Raw genomic sequence first — 20,935 nt, 5'->3', positions numbered from 1 at the left:
AGGAGACTGCAAAATTGCAATTGATTGGAGGACTTGCGATTGACTTAGAAAAGGGGGCCGAGATCACTCCATGATATTGGCACGACAGTAAACATTTATATATACCTGATTCTTGTCCGACTTGAACATTGCTTTTGGTAGGATCCAAGACCTGTACATGAAAGAGAGGAGAGAAATGTGTGAGTGGAGTGGTCTTAAGTTTGCATCTTGTTAACACCAAAAATATATGCATGTGAATAGAATCTTACAGATAGTTGACACAGCCCACGCATTAATGTTAATGTTGTAAGTTACCAAGAAGGCCCTGTATCTGTATTAAGGCTGCGACCAGTACACAGATGACCCGTGTACTCGTACGTTTGACAACTACACGAGTATGATATTTAATCTGTACCTCTTCAATAACAACCATATAATCATAATTATATACTTTCTTAGAGATAAGATAAAGTGGATAAGTTATGAAATAATAATTATGTATCTGTACGTCGTCGAAGCAACCACATAATCAGGTTGCCAAGATAGCGGCACAGATTGTGTTTAATATTCGCAGTGGGAACGCCAGACTGGTCATTGATGTACCAATCAGGAGCAGACAGTTCAGGTCTGACCTGCGATTTCATTATCACACAATATTTTATCTGTATGTTACATCATCATCATTATGGAATTAGATAACTTGGTCAAATGAAGCAAAAAGTGAGACTGCAATTTTCAAACAAACGACTATGCCTGGCCAATTTAGCGATCACCTTTCATCTATCTGGGGTCTATCCAGCAAGGGCAGACATGTGTCAGATTCAGAGTATGGTACATTCCTGCCAGTTGAGAGTCTGACCACCCCCCCCCCCCCCTCCCCCTCTCCTGAGAGACCTCCAGAATAATGAAATCTCTTTATGGTTAAATCCCAGATAGGTGAAATTTGTATGTCAATAGACCGGTTTACTAACATATCCAAATTTATGGATGTTTCTTTCCTTGAGACCTAGTGATGGGTTATTCCTTTAACCTCTTATTAATGAATGAACTACAATACCTGGAATCCAGTCTGCATACATTACTTGTTGCTACGTTGGACAAGCTGTGAGCAAGCTTATGGCTAGTCAAGAACAACCTATGTTTGAAAAGTATGCATACAATTTGAGAATGTTAGTAAACCGGTCTATTGGCCAGATGCGGCCTAAAATGTTACGAATGTGGTTTAGGAGACCCAAAATACAGTACTCCATCTACACAGTAGACTCACATCAAGTAGCTGCTGCAGGGCTGGCTGTGTCATGTGAGGACAGACCATCTTGAAGGCAATATCAACCACCGTTCTCAGGAGATGAGAAGGTTTGGAGAGAAGACTAAGTAGGATCTCCACGATGACCTCCACCCATTCAGGCTCTGTATTAGGATGAAGATGGGAAGAAAGTAGTTGTAAAATATATTGATCTAAATCTAGATTATTTCCCGTTTCTAATTCTCTAAACCTAATTACAATTGTGGATTGAATCATCAGTAAAGAATGGCACTGTGTTTCATCAGGTTTCAAGTACTATGCTAACAACTATGAGCATTTATATTTGAAAAGATTAGAAATTTGTGAAATGCATATGAAAATATCGCTCAACATCAAATGATCAAAATCGTCTCATTGGCTTAGTTCCAGAAGGGCCCAAATCATATAAGCTTCAACACAGATTTAATGCCCTACTTGCTATGAGCTAACAATATTTCCAAAAATCTGTAGTAGGCTCAAGAGGTGCTCCCTACACAATACAAATGCAAAACTGGATCTTTTAATGACTATTTATTATAATGTTCACTCTGACAGGTACAGATGGCCTGATTATGATGACAGATCTTCTGAGTTTTAGGAGTGATGGTTTTACTCTACCCCCATGTTTGATAAAACCATGGAAAGAGATGGTCTACTCTAACCATGGGCGTTGATGGGGGAAAACTCTTAACCAATACAAAGACAGTTGATGCGACAAGATTTTTTAAAGATTTAACGCAAAAGGTACAAAGAAATTAGTAGCCTTACAAGAGTGAATGAATTTCAACATTGGTACACAATCATTCAAATATAACTTTGCAACTATAAATAAACTGGGCTGATACTGCAAAACCAGAACCTTTCACTTATTTTGGTGAAGTTTCAAGCTACAAAGTATATCCATGGCAACACTGACAGTTCTTGAGTTTTATGTCACAAAAAATCCTGGTTTCACAACAGGCAATCAAAAAATAAAAAGCAAAGTTCTAACTAATGTAAGGTATTTCATCAAAATCTCAGAAAGTGAGAAATCAGCCTGTGTAGGTAAGTGCAGTAGAGACATGGTTTCCCAGTCATGCAATTGTCTGGAACATTATTCATTTATTTTTCATTTGTTCTTACCATCTTGGTCTTTCTTTACTGATCTTCTCTTTTGCTGAGACCGCTTGTAGCATGATTGAAGGTCCTGATTGGAAGGAAAAAAAGAAAAGAAATTCATTAAAATAAAAATTTGGCCACACATGGTCTCTGACTATGTACTCTATCTCATGAGATGAATACATGAATGTGTAAACAGGATACAATGTATCTCTTATTAAAAAAGTCAAACAATAATTATTTTTCTGTCTATAAGTCAAAAGAGGTTTTGAACCAGAATTGTATAATGTTTTAGAGATATGATAAAATTGGAGAGAAACAAATCATGTATCTGTACGTCGTCGAAGCAACCACATAATCAGGTTGCCAAGATAGCGGCACAGATTGTGTTTTATTTCCGCAGTGGGAACGCTGGGCTGGTCATTGATGTACCGACCCGGAGCAGACAGTTCAGGTCTGACCTGCGATTTCTGAACATTTACAATGATAAATTGCCTAAATCTGCCATGGAATGTCAATAAATGTTGCTCTTACTTGGAGAATGTCAGCACTCTGCTTGGGTTCTGAAAACATCTGTAGTCCCACATGTAAGAACAGAAGTTGGAAGGCTAAGCCAGAAGACATTGCACTGCCCGCGGTAGACTTTTTTTGTATTGCTGCCACAGATTCCATCATGGTTGACCAAGCATCTTGAGCCTGAAAACAAGGAAAGTAGAGAAATAAAAAATCAAGATGAAAAAAAAACAATTATCTATTTGACATGCATAGTTAAAGTGTCATAAGTGGCAAATTCTAAGTCATGGTTTACATGCAAGACAACATGATGATAATAGGCTCTGATATTTATTTCAAAGACAAGCTGACTTGGACCAAGCACTTTTCCTATTAACCTTATCCTAAAAGGCTAAACCTAAAGTAAAACCCAAGCCCTATCCTTCTATCTCTGATGGAAGAAACCCTGGAGCAAATGCCCCTAGGTAGGACAACATTATTGTTTGTCCTAACTTATTAACACGTAGTGTATGCAATTTTCATTCAGACTATTGAAATACAGTTATTGGTAACAGGCGAATTCAATAATTTATAACGAGGCACTTAACAAAGATCTGTGCATTAAATTTGATTACATAACAAAAATGGTCTATTGCAAATTAACAATGTTTTCAGTTGAGAGCAAAACATATTTCACATGGATATATCCACAAACCACATAATGTGATGAGAGGAAATGTATCAGTACTTCAGTCTGTTGCAACCACATGATCAGGTTGTACAGAAAAGCTGTACAGATTGGATTTAATATCCGCAGTGGGAACGCCAGACTGGTCATTGATGTACCAATCAGGAGCAGACTGTTCAGGTCTGACCTGCGATGGATGACTACAAATAGTTTTCAACAGAACATGCATAGCATGAAAATTGAGGCTCCATGGCCATGAATATATAACTGAATACTACATGCAAGATTCTGCTCAAACACTATCCCTTTTAAATATAAAACTTTAAGTCGGATCGTATTTTTTCGACGTCTTACCTTTCCTGGGAACTCCGCGTTGCAGGACACACTTTCACAAGTCAGTAGGTCCTGTGAAACAGAATTAAAGGCAATATTTAGTTTCTCAAAGTGAAAAAGGAACTGGAAATAACCACATTGAATAATTTCTCTTATTGATTGACTCTTATAAAACAAGATATTTTAATATGCCAAATATTTTGATGTTTGTTTATGATTTCTAATAAAGTTTGAATGCCAATTTCTGAAAGGACTAAAACCACTGCAGGCTGCCTTCCGATCAGCCGTCTAAGCCCGAGTGCACAGCCTGACAATCTCACAACGTTGTGTACAAAACCTGTCACACTGCTGACACTGGGTTATCTACATGTTGACAAGGATTCAATCCTTTAATTCTGCTATTTTGAAAGTTATGAGTCATATAAAAGCAAAGTATCTCATGTAGCTTAATAAAGGGGTGAAAATGGAATGTATCTGTACGTTATCAGTGGCAAACCACAAAGTCTGTCACAGTAGCTGTACAAACGTGTTCGATATACGCAGTGGGAACGCCGGGCTGGTCATTGATATACCAATCCGGAGCAGACAGTTCAGGTCTGACCTGCGATCAATAACTAGCTTCTGAGGGAATGTGAGAAGTCTTTCAAAACTGATTTGAAAAGAATGATGTTCTGAATCTGAAGGCTTAGGCCTGTATTCTAATAATTCAATTACTTCCAACACAAGAAATTAAGTCATGATGTTGAACAGAGATGAAACTTAGACCTCACTCTAACTTCACTTGTTTACAGTTTAGTAGACACAGACCTTCATGTCCGTAAGGTTTATTGGAAATATTGAGCATCAAAATACAACTCCATAAGCTTTCTTTGTTCAATAGTCAACATGAATGCATCAATGGACACCGATACACGATGTACATAAATTGCAACTGATGGCATAAGATACACAAATTTGTCAATTATAGCACGATTGAGGTTGTATTTTTCATGTCATTTTGGAGGTGGTGCGTGTAACGTTTAGTAATGCCAGAGTTAGGTGTAGATGTCTTGTACCTGTGCATAATGTCCAAGCAGAGACACCCATAGCTCTCCACTTGATGTAGTTCCCATGTTTCTGCCCTCTGGACTAGTGGAACGCTCTTCACTTTCTGTCTCTGCAAAGGAAAGCAGGATACAACAATAAATTGAAAAGTATTATCAAATTTCCTCTTTCCAGGTTACTGCCCAACCAGATAAGTTTATGACTGGCATAGATTTTGAAAGTTTAATGCTATCACATACATGAATAACAACAGTCAAATATGTTTGTAATTCAGCCTTTTGTCACGAAAGTAGCTCATTTGCACAACTTGCATGGCTTAGCAGTTCGTTCATATGCAGTAGGGCCAATTGATGGGTAAAATTTAAAATACTACAGATTTTCAAGTGAAAATAGTAAAGAAAAAAAAAAGCATCTATGGAAAGTATATCAATTTATGAAACTGACTATACCATATCTAATTGGGAAATGTATCTGTACGTCGTCAGAGCAACCACATAATCAGGTTGCCAAGATAGCGGCACAGATTGTGTTCAATATTCGCAGTGGGAACGCCAGACTGGTCATTGATATACCAATCAGGAGCAGACTGTTCAGGTCTGACCTGCGATTTCATTACATCCAGTTGAAAACAGATACTTGATGCAGAATATAAAAAGGACTTAAAATTTAAACTTAGGAACACTGTTTGACTGTTTAGGGAATGATGCAACCGCTCATTGACACAAGCATTAAGTCCAAGAAAACTGTATCCCATTACATTTACTTCAATATAAATCGGACCTCATCCAATCTCATAACACCAAAAGTCAAACTCTCACTTCAGTCTCTCTCACTCTCTACAACAACATAAGCACAATGTCTGTCTTTCCTTCAATTGAAGCAATGCCAATAAATCAGTGAAACACCAATGGAAGATATTCAAGACAATACCTTCTGTCGTTGGTTTGAGTGAGACCGCACTGAGGACACCTAGAGCCCCGTAGAACTGACTGCCTATCATCTTTTGGAGCTCTGCACTCACCTGGGTTTCAAGAACACTGGAACACTGAAAAATATCAAAACAAAATGCATTGAAATGAGTACTTTTGATGTACAAAACAAGAAAATTTGTGAAATCAAAAGTATGTGTCACCAAGGAAAAAGAAAGAAAAGAGATCACTCCTGATGATGAACAGTCAACCTGTTTGGAATGATGAGCCTCCATCTCTCTCTCTCTGCATTCATAACCTGGTTCATCAGTCGTTTTCTGGACTCCGCTCCGGAAAACGAAAGAATAACGTCTCAGTTTTCGCTACCTCTATCCATACAGTACCAATTAGTCATTCATGAGGACAAAACCAAAAGAATACCTCTAACTCTCTTTTCTATACCCTTCCAAGCCCAACAGTCCTTTTCAAGACTATCCACATGGTGAAGCCGCAAAATTATGAAATTATACAAAACACCATGTAAAACCTAAACTTCAAAGATCATCTGAATACCTTACCTCTGGAATGCTTGGCTCTGGTTTGTCTACGGTGAAGAAGGCATGCAGGAAGAGAAACCTGGTGGCATCTAGGAGCCAGTCCTCTTCCCTGGAGAGTTTGGGATTCTTGATCAGCGTCAACACCTACATGATAGAAACAAAGATAAAGAGTTACAATAAAAGACGATTTGAGGCATGCAGGAGCCAATCTTCACGAGGGAGCTTAGGGTTCTTGGTTAATCCCAAGACCATTTTGGAGGAAACAACAAACAGAAAGAGATATTACAAAGAATAGCTATGAGAAAACAAGGCATGGAGAAAGGGAAACCTAGTGGCGTCTAGGAACTAGGAGTTTGGGATTCTTGAACAGGGTCAACAACTTGGAGGGGGGGGGGGGGGATATACATTTACAGGGTACAAGGTGGAGAGAGTGAGAGAAAAGAATTGAGAGTAAAATGAGTGACGGTCAGAGGGGTGGAATGAGGGAGAAAGAGGCACAAGAGGCAGATAAAAGGGGAGAAGAGAAGGTGAAGAGTTATGTCTCCTGTTTCAATGCAATTGCAAATATCTCCATATACACTCCCCTAAACAAATTTAACAAAACAATTTTCCTTCAACAGATTTTTAAATTTTCTTTTTATTTAACTTTCACGATCTTCATACCCATCTCTACATGACCACATTTCTTGCTTATGAGACTTTGTCGAAAGATAGAAATTCATATCTATTTGACAGCAAGAACATGCTACTTATAAACTTACATTATTTGACTTTTAACTAGTTATAAAACTTAAAATTCATTCAGAATTTAATTGGTACAATAAATGTTATGTATCGGTACGTCGTCAGAGCAACCACATAATCAGGTTGCCAAGATAGCGGCACAGATTGTTTTCAAATCCGCAGTGGGAACGCCAGACTGGTCATTGATATACCAACCCGGAGCAGACTGTTCAGGTCTGACCTGCCATTTCACTTCAAAGCAAGTTCCTATTGTTAACCTCTCACTTTATATCAGGTCTATTAATTATTGTTTACATCCTCTTTATTTTTATTTTTATTTTTTTAAAGGGCGGGGTGATTGTTACAAACCTGCATACAGATCCATTTTCTGTCCTCCTCAAGATTCGGTTCTTGCATTCTGTGACTGTGTGAAGAAGAAAAAATGTTTAAGATTATGCACTGTGACATCAGTTCAGTCTAATAAACATCATTATTATTATTATTTATGAGGTACAATAAAGAATGGACTATAATTTATTTAACAAAGTCAAGCATCTATTTAGAGCAAATCACTGTTTGGAAATGTGATGTCCATCTACAGTGAATCAACCCCAACAAGCCATGATTTTTCAATGAAAGTGGGTAGGATGGAAGGAATGAGACGAGATGAGATGAAATAGCATTAGAAATTAAATAATTTAGGAATAAAGAAAAAATGTGACATTACACAAAGCTCAATATTGAATTTATATTAATGTTCACTCTGACAGGATCCAGATAGTCTGTGGCTTTAACAGATCTTCTGGGTTTTAAGGAGAAATGGAGTTACTCTATCCCCACATATTGAAAACCATGTCAGGAGATTGACAGCTCTTGCCATGGGCGTTGATGGGGAATGTATAGTTTGTCAACTTCAACTATAAGTTTATCATACAATAAAATTGACAGCAACTGTCAAAATCTAAAATGTATTTTCAAAAGTCAACAACATTATGATAATATTCTTCAGGCTGCATCACTTCAATATTATATTATTGTTAATGAGTCTAAATGATCTTAAGGGTAAGTATAACCATAAGGGTAAGTATAATCAAGCATTCAGTTGATTAAAAAAAGAAGTAAGAAAATGAGAGAAACAAGACCAGTGAAAGTGTGAAGGAAATCCATTAAAGTGAAAATATTTTGAAGTTTGAAAGTTGTAATCAATCACACACAAATTTTCAACTTCGGCAAACTAGACATGTATAAAAATATGCACTACTTACCCAATACTTGCTGTACCACTGTGAAACAGCTTCTTCAGCCATTTGAGATAAAGCTTCACAGCTCTACAGTTAAACTGAAGGGAGAGATAGACAGGACACAAATAACATTCAGCAAATATTCTCAAAGCACTTGTGGATGTAAATTAAATGTCGATATGTACTAATTGTGTCCTTTGTTGGCTTCACATCAGTATACAATAATAAATAAATGGACAAATCATTAGGATGACAAAAGTACTTTTAAGAGCAAAGTAAACTGTCAAATGAGCATCTAGTTCACCAAAAAAGCGAGAAAAAAATTAACAAAAGATATACAAATATATGAATGCTAAAGGACTAGCAATGATGTATTGGTACGAAAGTCTATTACAACCATATTATTAGGTTGTGACATACTTGAATAGCACCACTACCGGTAAATGTTTGTAATTCACAAAGTCTTTTGCCGTGAAAATAGTTATTTGTTGATTACACCTCTCAACAGTTATGTGTTTTGCAGTACTTACTAGGCTAATTGATGGGTAAAATATAAAATGCCAACATTTTCTAGTGAGAACTCAGACAAACTATGGGACACTTATCAATTTATTAAAATGACTATAACATATCTGATTGGGAAGTGTATCTGTACGTCGTCGAAGCAACCACATAATCAGGTTGCCAAGATAGCGGCACAGATTGTGTTTAATATTCGCAGTGGGAACGCCAGACTGGTCATTGATGTACCAATCAGGAGCAGACTGTTCAGGTCTGACCTGCGATCTAGCTCTGAAGTAAAAAGTTCAATTTAATTTCATATCCCATCAAATGAGAATGATAGACATCGCCTCAGATAAAGAAGTAAAGTTTACCTTGAGATATCACCATGGTTAAAATCTCATGATAATTTTTTTATAATTCTGTATTAATTGGCAACTCTATAGTCCACTTGCAAGCAACTCTACATTTGTTTCAAAATAAAAATTGAACACAAAAATAACTTTATTCTTTGGTGAATCTTCTCACAGCATTACTCAATAATTGCTATAATTTTCATGCTGCAGATGAATTCAATTTGCTATCATTTTGGTAGGGAATTTTTTAAAAACTTGACTCACGTTGCTGATGATAGAGTAGACAGTCTTTGACTTGGTGATATCATCAAACTTAACATGTCCTGGTCTCGACAACAGGCACTTGGCGACGGCGAACTGGACCATCGGATCTTCAATGTTCTTTACAGCATTTGCTAGATTCTCACTCTGTGGAGAGAAGAAAGAAAACAATGAGATGGGAAACGTGAAAGATGAAGGTAGAGAGGAAAGAGAACATTTGAAAAGGAGAACAAGAGAGATACTGGTGTAAAACTTCACCTACGTAAACGTACAGTGGGCTTTACTCGATCATGGACAAGCCTATACACAATGAAGTGATACCTGTGATTTTGTTTCTTTTAACATTCTAATCATTTCCTCACATCATGTTACATCATCTGGGACAAAATGTTGGAGAAAACATGGGAAACGCTCTTGGCGGTCTCGCCTGCATTACACAATTCGATATGATGAAAAATTGAGGTTGGGACGTTATTTATAGGCAGGGTGGCCCATTAGCCAACCCCAACCCCCTGAAAAAAACAAACTAGATGGATGTTCGAGTGCTCGCAGTCAAAAATGATGCCTCCGCCATAGAGCAATTTTTCAAATTCAAGTTTGATTGTAATCCATTAACAGGTTTGCAGAATATCATTATTGCAAGCTATTTTTTATATACATGTATGACCCTTTGGTCTTTGATCTTATGACCCTAAAATCTAATCAGTTCATTGGCTTTGCAAGATACATACATGTCTTGAGTTTGATGGTAATCCGTCCATCGGTTCTAATAATGATGCGATCACAAGCTATTTTTGCATATAAAATGAGCCCCATTAAAGGGAAAGTCCACCCCCAAAATAAGTTTGTTTCGATAGAGGCAGAATAATAAGAAAATCAGGTGAGTGAAAGTTTGAGCAAATTCTGAATGAAAATAAGAAAGTTATGAATTATTGAAGTTGTGATCAATCAAATACAAATTGGCAACTCTGTGACTTATTATACGAGCTCTCCTTCATTTGCTTTGTGCATAATATTCCATAAAATCATGTTTTCTTCGTTATTGATGACGGAATATATATTTGTTCCTTGCAGGGGGAGTATAGAAACATATTTGCAATTATTATATTTAGGGTGCATGTATGGTTGAAATTTTTCTTGAGGGAAAATGAAAATTTTAGATTTTTTTAGTACTGAGCAAATGGAAGTTGAGCTCGCACGATACGTCATAGAGTTGCCAATTTGTGTTTGATTGATCACAACTTCAAAAATCCTAACTTCCTTATTTTTAATCGGAATTTGCTCAAACTTTCACTGACTTGTTTCTCTCATTTTTCTACTCCTATTAAAACTAACTTAATTTCAGGGTGGACTTCCCCTTTAACCTTTGACCTCATGACCCCAAAATCTAATCAGTTCATTGGCTCAGCAAGATACATTCATGTCCTGCGATTGATGGTAATCTGTCCATCGGTTCTAATGATATGATCACAAGCTATTTATGCATACATAATGAGCACTGTGACCTTTGTCCTTGTGACCCCCCCCCCCCCCCCAATTTTAATTAATACATTGGCTCTGCAAGATACATACATGTGGGCATGTCTCATAGCCTTCACTCCACCACAGAGGGCAGTGCGAGGTTTGAGCGTAATGAAACATACCCTTTACTCTAGCACATCATACAAGCCCCCTACCTATGGTGTCTATCAGGTAGCGGGTCTGCTCAAAACAGTGCCATACAATTTGTAGAAATAAGAACATCATTAACGCCCCAAGTAGCTATAAGTTTCCACTACCCTTAGGATAAATTAGAGGGTCTCCTGATACATGCAGGAATCCATCAATAGGTTCTTGAGATAACGCGAGCATGAAAATGGGACGTACATACGGACGGACAGACAACCCCAAAAACATAATGCCTCCGGCTACTTCGTAACGGAGGCATAACAAATCTGATAATACATGCCCTTACGGTGCTAAAAAGACCATCATACATCACAGCAAACAATAAAGATTACAACTGCCCAATTTTGCTCATGTACCTGAACCCATAGACATCAAATTGCTGTTGGAAAAACATTATGCAAGACTCGCATTCAACAATATACAGTCTAACCTGTCTATAGCGACCGCCCAAGGGAAACACAAAAAGTGGCCTTTGTAGACAGCTTCCTGTAGTACATGATCCAATGAGAAACCATTTTCAAGGGAAACAAAAAATGCGGCCTTTGTAGACAGGTGGTCACTAAAGCAGGTTTGACTGTATTTTAGATGTCTATTTACCAGTTTGACAGCAGCAGAATGCAGGATGGCCTGCTTGTTAGCCAGGTTGTTGATCATACTGCGGATAAGCTTCTCGCTGAACAGCGCCCTCAGTTGCTTGGCTTCACTCAGTGGAACGGCTCGTTCCAGCAAGGAAAATGCCAAGTACTTTGTTTCGTGTTTGGAGGTGCACAGGCCATCTACATAAAAACAAATTATATCAACTGGTAACAAATGTCATTTTTTAATAAATATCTATCCAATATTTAGTACGTTAGACTACATCTAAATAACTACTGACAATGTCGGGTACGAGATGTTTCATGATACAGTCTACATCAAAGATTTGACAACTCCTGATGACTGTATCAAATTGTTTGAAAGCCTCTCTAGAACCCAGGTCCGACCAAATATTGAGAAAAATGACACTTTTTATGAAATTCATGTTAATACTTTCCACATACCTAGTAACCTACAAGACATTAAATTGCCAAATACTTAGAATTTGCACCACTAGAGAAATATTTCAGTAAAATTGTATTTCTGTGGTCTGTCAATCATAGCAGGTGAATGGGAGGAAGACTACCCTGCTGCAGTTACCAATCAGATGTTTCAATGTCCGCAGTGGGAACGCCAGACTGGTCATTGACATACCAATCTGGAGCAGACTGTTCAGGTCTGACCTGCGATTTATCTACATTCAAAGAGGTACAATGGTCTCGTGCTCGAGTCAGCAGACTGTGAATCACAGAGTTTGGGTTTGAATATCAACCAGAGCACTACTGTCCTTAAAAGGTGACACTTAAAAAGAAAGTACGTTGAAGGTACTCATAACTACTTAATATTCAAGAGAGCATGGATAGCCAGTACACAATAATACCTGCCCTAAAAGCTTGATGGCTTTATCGTGGGAACTCAGCCAAAGCCAGGGTACATTTGATGTCATAATTACAGTATAATTTGAAGGGGGGGGGGGGGGAGGGAGGAGGGCTTACCATCTACAACAATCTTCCAGAACTGAATCACTTTGGAGGAATCCTGGAAAACCAAAGCCAGCAACATATCACACACTGGGTGGACAATGGGATGACTGATAAGGGTTGATTTCTGTAAATTAAAACAGTGAAATCACAAAGAAGTTCATCAAAAGTTTTGTTATGTAGCAGGGGCTTTCATACCTGCCAACCTCTAGAGTAACAAAAACTATTTGTTAATCCTAAAAGTTGTATTTTACTGAAAAAAATTGTATTACAAAAAAAAACCCCGGATCAATGCCTCTTACAGTTCCTAAATACAGGAAGACATTTTTTGTATGGATCATTGGTTGAATATGCATGATTTCATCATGACTGGTGTGTTAGATGAACCAATGTTGTAATCCCCCCAATTTTAATCAATTCATTGGCTCTGCAAGATACATACATGTGGGCAGGTCTCATAGCCTTCACTCCACCACAGAGGGCGGTGTGAGGTTTGAGCGTAATGAAACATACCCTTTACTCTAGCACATCATACAAGCCCCCTACCTATGGTGTTTTTCAGGTAGTGGGTCTGCTCTAACAGTGCCGTACAATTTGTAGAAATAAGAACATCATTAACCCTTACTGTACTGGGGGGGGGGGGGGGCCTGGGAGGCCCCCCCCCTCGACATTTTCGGAGATCGCGCCGCAACCGCTTGGAATTTTGAATTGTCGTTTCATGACTTTTTTCCCTCGAGTCTTGCGCACATTTTGATACCATTTTCGTCAAAATCGGATATACCTGTAAGGTGTTACATAACAATTAGTATGCGCATGTCAATCAAAAAAGTGCTATAATTGCATATATTCATGTACAAGCAGAAATGTGAAGATATGAATTGATATGAAATTGCTTTTATATGTTTCTCAGAGTAACTTGATGTATTCCAGAACAAAAGAATACATTAGAAATAAAACAATAGATATAATAAGTAATAAAAAACAATAAAATACATAAGAAAATAAATAGTTGAAAATCGCATCAAATTTGCATAAATTATCATTATTAATCACATCAAATAACTATTTTGTGTTTCATATGAAGTCATATGAATAATGAGTTTCAACATTCAAAAAGTGGAGTCTGACAATTTTTGTAATGATTCTAGTTCCCTTAATATAGTTCCTGATTTGATATTCATGAATGCGTAATTTGCATATTCATAATTTATGCAAATTAACCTATGCATTTTCAAATATCATAAAAATAATGAAACCTCATGAATTTGAGATGAAGGAAACATTTATTAAATTCATTTTCAAGATTCTTCACAAGTCTACGGACAAATATGTAGCGTTTTCTGTAAAATGCATAAAATTAGCATTTTGCATAATTAATTAGGCTGTAAGGACAAAAATTTGCATATTAGGAAAAAACTAATTATACCATCTTGTTCCTTACGTAAATATCTACAAATATGCAAATTTTTGTGTTCATCGGACATTCGACGGCCGAGATCATAGGGTGCTCCAGTCAGAGGGTGCTCAAAATAGCCCAGTACAGTAAGGGTTAACACCCTGAGTAGCTATAAGTTTCCACTGACCTTAGGATAAATTAGAGGGTCTGCTAAAACAGCACTAAGTGAGGGAGAAATGGAGGGAGAATGAGGAAGAGAGGGAAAAAGCAAGAAGGAGCTAAATAAAAGGGATGAAAGTAAGAAATAAGAAGAAAGCAAGGGGGAGAATGTAAGAGTCAATTCAATACTTCAAAAAATTGTAGAGAGAATGCTAAATCTGTGCAATTTATCATGACATTTAACGCTGTCTTACATAAAAGACCAGATCGTTGTTAGAATACAGCCCCTGATTCCCTCCTACTTACCGTGAGGATCCTTATGATGTGGCTGAAGTTGCTTGGGTGAACCAGATCGGCATGACCATAGTGACTTTGAAGAAATTTGGATTTCACGACATCCTACAATGAACAACAATCAGGAAAATTGCTTATATTACTGTTATCAATCAGATTCATATCAGCAAATTGTTATCAACATCAGTAAAGACCACATATTATTAAATATATGGGACAAAGATTGGGATTGAAAAACATTTTTGTCAATATGTTGATTCACATATACTTTATGAATATGATATAACCATTATATAACCTTTATGATAAGATTGGGCTAAAGAAAACAAAAAATCCTTTAAAATTATGAAAACGGTATGTCAATAAAATCATATTATTTTCCATGGAAACCCAAACCAAAATTTTTCTTATCAAGGACTTCTAATACTTGGGCCTTGTCTTTACAAAGATTTGCGACTGATCTGGATTGATCATAAGTCTTCCAATCACAACTTTCTCATTTTTTGCTTTACTTCATTCAAACTTTTCACCAGTTTAAAATAAACCAAGAAAACAACCTAATCCGAGCAACTTACGGGGAATTTTTGTCTGCAGACCATGAGGAGGGCTAGATTGTTGGGAGAGACCTCCTCCCATCCTTGCTTCATATCAGCCTTCAGCACAGGCCAGATGTGATCAGTAAACAGCTCAGCCGATGACTAAAAGTGTTGGAAAAACAACAATAGATTATAACATGAATTGGGGGGTAGTTGAGAATGTCCAGGCAAAAATTGCTAAGTAAGAAATTGAAGTCGAAAGAGTTTTGCACTAGAATTATATATTTTCTTAAAGATATGATAACATTGATAAGTTTTGAAAAAAATTGTATCTGTACGTCGTCGAAGCAACCACATTATCAGGTTGCAAAGATAGCGGCACAGATGAGTTTAATATCCGCAGTGGGAACGCCGGGCTGGTCATTGATTTACCAACCCGGAGCAGACAGTTCAGGTCTGACCTGCGATTTCACATCAATTATAATAACAAATTGCCTAAATCTGCCATGAAATGTGCATTGAAAAAAAACCTTACTTTGAGAATGTCAGCACTCTGCTTGGGTTCTGAAAACAAATCCTAACCAAGATCATCTTAAGCATAATCGCTACCCAAGAAATAATGAAGCATCCTTGATGAAATAAAGCCCCAAGCCCCTAATATTCAAGCAACAGTAGCTTAGTAAGAGAGTTCTACCATTTACCGAATTCCCTAAATTCTATTGTGACAGGTGCAAATGTTGCATCACCTTGAAAAATCAAAATGTTAAATATCAGAGACCACTACATTAGCAGTACTTACCCTCTTTATGAGGTCAATGACCCCTTGCAGGCAGATCAACTGAAGATAGGTCTTCTGCTGTGACAAGGCAAGAAGCTGCTCCAAGATGTGAACAGAACTGGCTCCATTGTGCTGAAAAGAAACATATACATAAAAATTGACATACGGTCGTGATCATCATCTTCATCACATGACGGCCGTATTCTGGTGTCCACACTGCAGCGGCACTCAAGTTTTCCATCGCTTTTTTTTGGGAATGTATTTATTTTGAGACTGGTGGGTCTTGATTAATATGTCAATGAAAGTTGAGGGGTGTTGGCCCCTGTTGGGACAAGGCAGGCTCTAGTAGACACATCCTTAGCCATACAGCAGTGACCACTGAATAACGCTTAGCATGGGGAAATGTTTCTTGAAATTGGTAGTACCTCTCCATTTACAGAGAAACATGTAGATTAAGACCACTCAAGGGAGACAAGAAAAGTAATCTTCATGAGCAGTTGGTCTTCATGTACAGGTTCCTTGAATACATGTTTCTTACGTGTGTTTCTATGGGAAACATTTTTCAAGGGAAAACCAAACATTTGGTCTTTCTAGACATGATGTTGCTACAGCAGGTTTCAGTGTATCTGGGCCTTCGTCATACACGTTCTTGCTTAAATAATCAGTGGAACGAATCTCTGGAAACACTTCATTTGCCATTATTTCATACTTAAATATAACCACATTTCAAAGTTTATATGTACTATAGCTATGCCATTGCGATATACAGACCCCTCTATATGAATACACACCTCATTCAGCCTCCCACTCTGGATGACAGCAAGATAAGCAAAGACTTGACCAAAAGCATACTCCTTCTCTTCCTGTGGTGTGGAATACAGAATAAGAAAGAAATGACAGATCTTCTCACCCAAGTATCAGATTTACATGTAACAAGTGAAATCCACACATGGCAGTGGAATCATAGTATTGACTGACATCACTCAGTTTAGTGAAATTAGAATGCCATGAACTCTATATAAATTGATCAAATTCAAGTGTCCCGTGGTATTAATACTGCATAAATGGGCACCTTACACACTTTCTTCATCATTATTGGTGATAAACAATGTGTAAAAGTTGTGTTGAAGGCAGAATGAGAGATGCCGATACATTTGTGTAAATTATTTCTACCATTGTCATGTATTTGTTTTTTTAAATATTTTATTTGAAATCCAACCTCAAGATTTTGTTGCAAGAAAGAAATATTACCTACAATAATAATAATCATAATCATATTTTAAGCATGTCTAATATCACCAAATATTCTCAATGAAAAACATTAATTTTGTAAACAAACATCTAGAAAATCAAGGAAGAGAACAAAATTCTTGCATGTATACTTTGATTCGGGTCAATTTTTTTTAATACCGTAAATCTCTGTGTATAAGGCGCACTTTTTTGCCGCCGAAATTTTTTTTGAAAGTCGGGGGTGCGCCTTATACACAGGTACAGAATTTTTTTGTTTTTTTTGTTTTTTTGATTTATGGCGCTATGCCTGGCAATGTCTCCCAGCTCTGTAATCAGTGTGTTGACTCACCACTCGGAAACTACAACAACACTCAAATTTGTCTGTCATCTTGGTTTGAAAGTATTCTTTCTAATAGATTTCAATATGTAGTTTATAATAATAATTCCTCAAATATATTTTTCTATAACAAATGGTGTACCACAAGGTGCACCATTGGTATCATATGTACTCTTTTGTTTTTAATTTACATTACTGATCTTACACATTCTTCTAAAAACGACATGTTACTATTATTTGTGACAAGTTCACAAGCACAAATCAGCGCCTTCAACTGCATCTCGATGTAAAATGAAGGTCCTTCCCCGCGTGGGTTTTCGGCAACAAAACAACAACCAAAAAAAAAAAAAAAAAAAAAAAAAAGATTCCCCCCCCCGCCCAAAAAAATAGGGGTGCGCCTTATACACGGAGATTTACGGTAACTATAAGAAGCTGATAAGAGGTTTACGACATGTTATTTGCCGGGAGTCAACATGGGTACAGTCGGGCTTACACTCTTCTTTCCAGACACCTGCAGTTCTTGTTTCATGAGCTTGAAGACATCTTCCAAAGCAATCTCTTTCACCTTAGAGAGAAGCTGGAAAATGAGACAATTTAAAAAGGAGAGAAAATGACTTTACATGTTGAAAAGTATGAAGAAATTTAAAAAAAATAAAATAAACAGACATCCTTTTATTACACACATAGCTTTATGATTGCATGTTTTTTCTTTGGGGTATGGGGTAGAGTGGTGATATAAACCAATTTAATGAATGAATTGATACAAATATCAACATTTTCAGTGTTGCTATGCTAATCATTATAAAAGTTTCTTCATTGAGGCCCGGTCACACAGCCTTTCGCGTCTGTATCGCGGGTAAAATTTCGCGATTTTTTTTTTGCCCGCGGTTGCCCGTGGTGGAAAATGTGCAAAATTGGCTTACCCGCGGTTTACCCGTGGTATGCCCGCGGAACAGACGCCGGCGACTGTTCCGCGTCCTTATCGCGGGTGAAGCGCGGCGGTACCGCGGCCTACCACACTTACACGCGGTACACACGCTAATGCACGTGATAACAACGCGGTACAGACGCGGAACAAACGTGCTATGACCGTGCTCCACCCGCGATTACCCGCTTAAATTTCGCGTCCAATTCCGCGTGTAACCACGTCTTAACCGCGGCCGTAGCACGTCCTAGCACGTTCGTTCCGCGTCTGTACCGCGTCTTTACCGCGTGTGTACCACGTGTACCCACGTGTACCGCCCGCGATTACCCGCGGTCTAAATTTTTGGGCAGCCCAAAACTTTTTCGCGCGGCCAACCGCGTGTGAATTTCTTACCGCGTGTAACGACGGGTAAAGTACGGCTGTATCGTGTCTTTATCGCGACCTCAAAGCGTCCAACAGCGTCTGCTTCACGGGCAGAAATTTTTGACCGTGATTCGGCCGCGATACTCCCGTGGAGGGCTGTGTGACCGGGCCTTTATACAGGGAATGAGGGGGGGGGGGGGGGTGGGTCATCATTTCAGACCATAACAAAAAATATTTGCCCAAATTTCAAAATAATAATTATATTTTTATAGCACTCATATCAACCACTCCAGGTGCTCATGTCGCTCCAATATCAAGCTAGGCTAGCCAATAAGTGAAGGAAGTCCACCAATAGTCGACCAATTTACATTTGAAAACATAAATACAGCTTACTAACTGCTCAACTTTTGAATGCAAAGTTGTTTCTCACGAGTAAAAGCTCTGTCAGATAAGACAAGGTAAACTGCTCCAAATTGTTTTGTTTTTTTAAACATCTAAAAGATTAAAAGAATGGCAACTGCGAGCTAAAAGCTCTTGCATATAAACACTGAGCTCTGTTTTTTATAAGATTGAAAATCTGAAGCGACTTAATACTTTGCCATCATGCAAAAAGAAGAAGAAAAGAACGCAGCAGTTTTGCCGCATCATATCTGAACGAGGCATAAGACTTGTAAGCTTACCTCTGTGAGGGCTATTGCATACCCCTGTCTAGCTCCTTTCCTTGATGATGCTAAGCCTCTGACTAGTCTTCTCAAGCTGTATGTTACCTCTGAACAGTACTTATCCTGACAAAAGAGAAGTACACAAAAACAAAAATGAAATAATTTGAAAATAAATGTTAAAATTGAATCCCTTCTCCACATCTTGAGATCTCAGTATGTGTTGCATGCTAATAGCATAGACAGGGCTGTTCAAATCGCTATAGCGCTGCTATTTTTAGCACTTACATCATGAATAGGGTAATCCATCGAGACGTGGGGAAATTCCACTTAGTCTCGTTCTTGATATTTTTTTGCATGATGATCACAACCAGGCCACGAGCAACCGAAGATGGATTACATATTCAATGCGTCGGATCTCAATGAAGGAACGCGAGTCAAGTTTCAAATATTATGTTTTGAGATAATATTTATCTACGTCTACGGCTATGCTGGTACTCGTCAAAAGCCTTTTCAGCAACTAAACAAGGATATTGTGGTGTGGTGTCTCTCATAGTGGTCATGATTGATTGATTGATTGATTACCTGCATATGAAATATCTAGGTGATTTGATTTACGAAACGATGTTTATATGCTGCGTAAACTTACGTGTACATGTGTGCCAAGAAAAAATTGGCTGCATCAGTGGCGAGCATACTGGCAATTTTTCATGGACCAGCGCCTTCTACTGGTCAGAGAATAAGGATCGTCTCCATAAACGCAGACAGGAGTCCTAAATAATAGGGATCGTCCGCATTTTTGCAGACGATTCTTATTTCTGATCCGGGCATTGGCAACGCAAAAAACAGATTTCGCAATGCATGCTTCTTCTTGATGCATTTTACATTCTCTCTGCACAGATACTTTCACATTACCGTATTTGCCGGCGTATAGGCCGCAGTATTTTTGGAAGAAAAAATATCAAAAAGTCGGGGTGCGGCCTATGCGGCGAAAGAGTAAAAAAAAAAGTTTTTTTTTTTTTTTTTAGTTTTGATTTATGGCGCTATGCCTGGCAATGTCTCCCAGCTCAGTAATCAGTGTTGACTCACCACTCGGAAACTACAACAACACTAAAATTTGTCTGTCATCTTGGTTTGAAAGTAGTCTTTCTAATAGATCTCAATATGTAGTTTATTATAATAATTCCTCAATTTTTTTTATATAACAAATGGTGTACCACAAGGTACTATCCTAGGACCTAGTACTCTTTTGTTTTTAATTCACATTAATGATCTTACACATTCTTCTAAAAACGACATTGTTACTATTATTTTGTGACAAGTTTACAAGCACAAATCAGCGCCTTTAACTGCACCTCGATGTTAAATGAAGGTCCTTCCCCGCGTGGGTTTTCGGCAACAAAACAACAACAACAACAAAAAAAAAACAAAAAAAAAAACGATTTTTTTTTTTTTAATGTCAAAATCGGGGGTGCGGCCTATACGGCGGTGCGGCCTTTACGCCGGCAAATACGGTAGGCCTAAAAATAAAAACCTGTTGCATTGCCCTTTAAGTGCCAAAACATGGG

The 20,935-nt window shown here is 37.8% G+C and overlaps 1 protein-coding gene across 2 annotated transcripts in view; it reads right to left on the bottom strand.

The window, feature by feature from the left end:
* Positions 1 to 20,935, bottom strand: part of LOC583345 (myb-binding protein 1A-like protein) — a 35,906-nt gene that overhangs the window by 12,291 nt on the left and 2,680 nt on the right. Inside the window, exons 2-20 of one of the 2 annotated variants that reach the window (XM_030991753.1) lie at positions 19,389 to 19,493; positions 17,914 to 17,997; positions 16,645 to 16,716; positions 15,875 to 15,985; positions 15,115 to 15,237; positions 14,552 to 14,644; positions 12,706 to 12,817; positions 11,732 to 11,910; positions 9,470 to 9,613; positions 8,373 to 8,446; positions 7,477 to 7,531; positions 6,406 to 6,528; positions 5,850 to 5,964; positions 4,931 to 5,031; positions 3,897 to 3,947; positions 2,897 to 3,058; positions 2,387 to 2,450; positions 1,247 to 1,389; positions 106 to 151 (exon numbers count right to left, since the gene is read on the bottom strand). In XM_030991753.1, coding sequence (XP_030847613.1) covers positions 106 to 151; positions 1,247 to 1,389; positions 2,387 to 2,450; positions 2,897 to 3,058; positions 3,897 to 3,947; positions 4,931 to 5,031; positions 5,850 to 5,964; positions 6,406 to 6,528; positions 7,477 to 7,531; positions 8,373 to 8,446; positions 9,470 to 9,613; positions 11,732 to 11,910; positions 12,706 to 12,817; positions 14,552 to 14,644; positions 15,115 to 15,237; positions 15,875 to 15,985; positions 16,645 to 16,716; positions 17,914 to 17,997; positions 19,389 to 19,493 — 1,957 coding nt within the window. The remainder of the gene's footprint in view (positions 1 to 105; positions 152 to 1,246; positions 1,390 to 2,386; positions 2,451 to 2,896; positions 3,059 to 3,896; positions 3,948 to 4,930; positions 5,032 to 5,849; positions 5,965 to 6,405; positions 6,529 to 7,476; positions 7,532 to 8,372; positions 8,447 to 9,469; positions 9,614 to 11,731; positions 11,911 to 12,705; positions 12,818 to 14,551; positions 14,645 to 15,114; positions 15,238 to 15,874; positions 15,986 to 16,644; positions 16,717 to 17,913; positions 17,998 to 19,388; positions 19,494 to 20,935) is intronic. The other variant, XM_030991754.1, reaches the window with a different exon arrangement.

The sequence above is a fragment of the Strongylocentrotus purpuratus genome, unplaced genomic scaffold (assembly GCF_000002235.5).
Source record: "Strongylocentrotus purpuratus isolate Spur 01 unplaced genomic scaffold, Spur_5.0 spur5_scaffold_2, whole genome shotgun sequence".
Taxonomy (NCBI): domain Eukaryota; kingdom Metazoa; phylum Echinodermata; class Echinoidea; order Camarodonta; family Strongylocentrotidae; genus Strongylocentrotus; species Strongylocentrotus purpuratus.
Note: the sequence above shows the minus strand (reverse complement) of the source record. Positions and strands in the feature narration are given on the sequence as shown.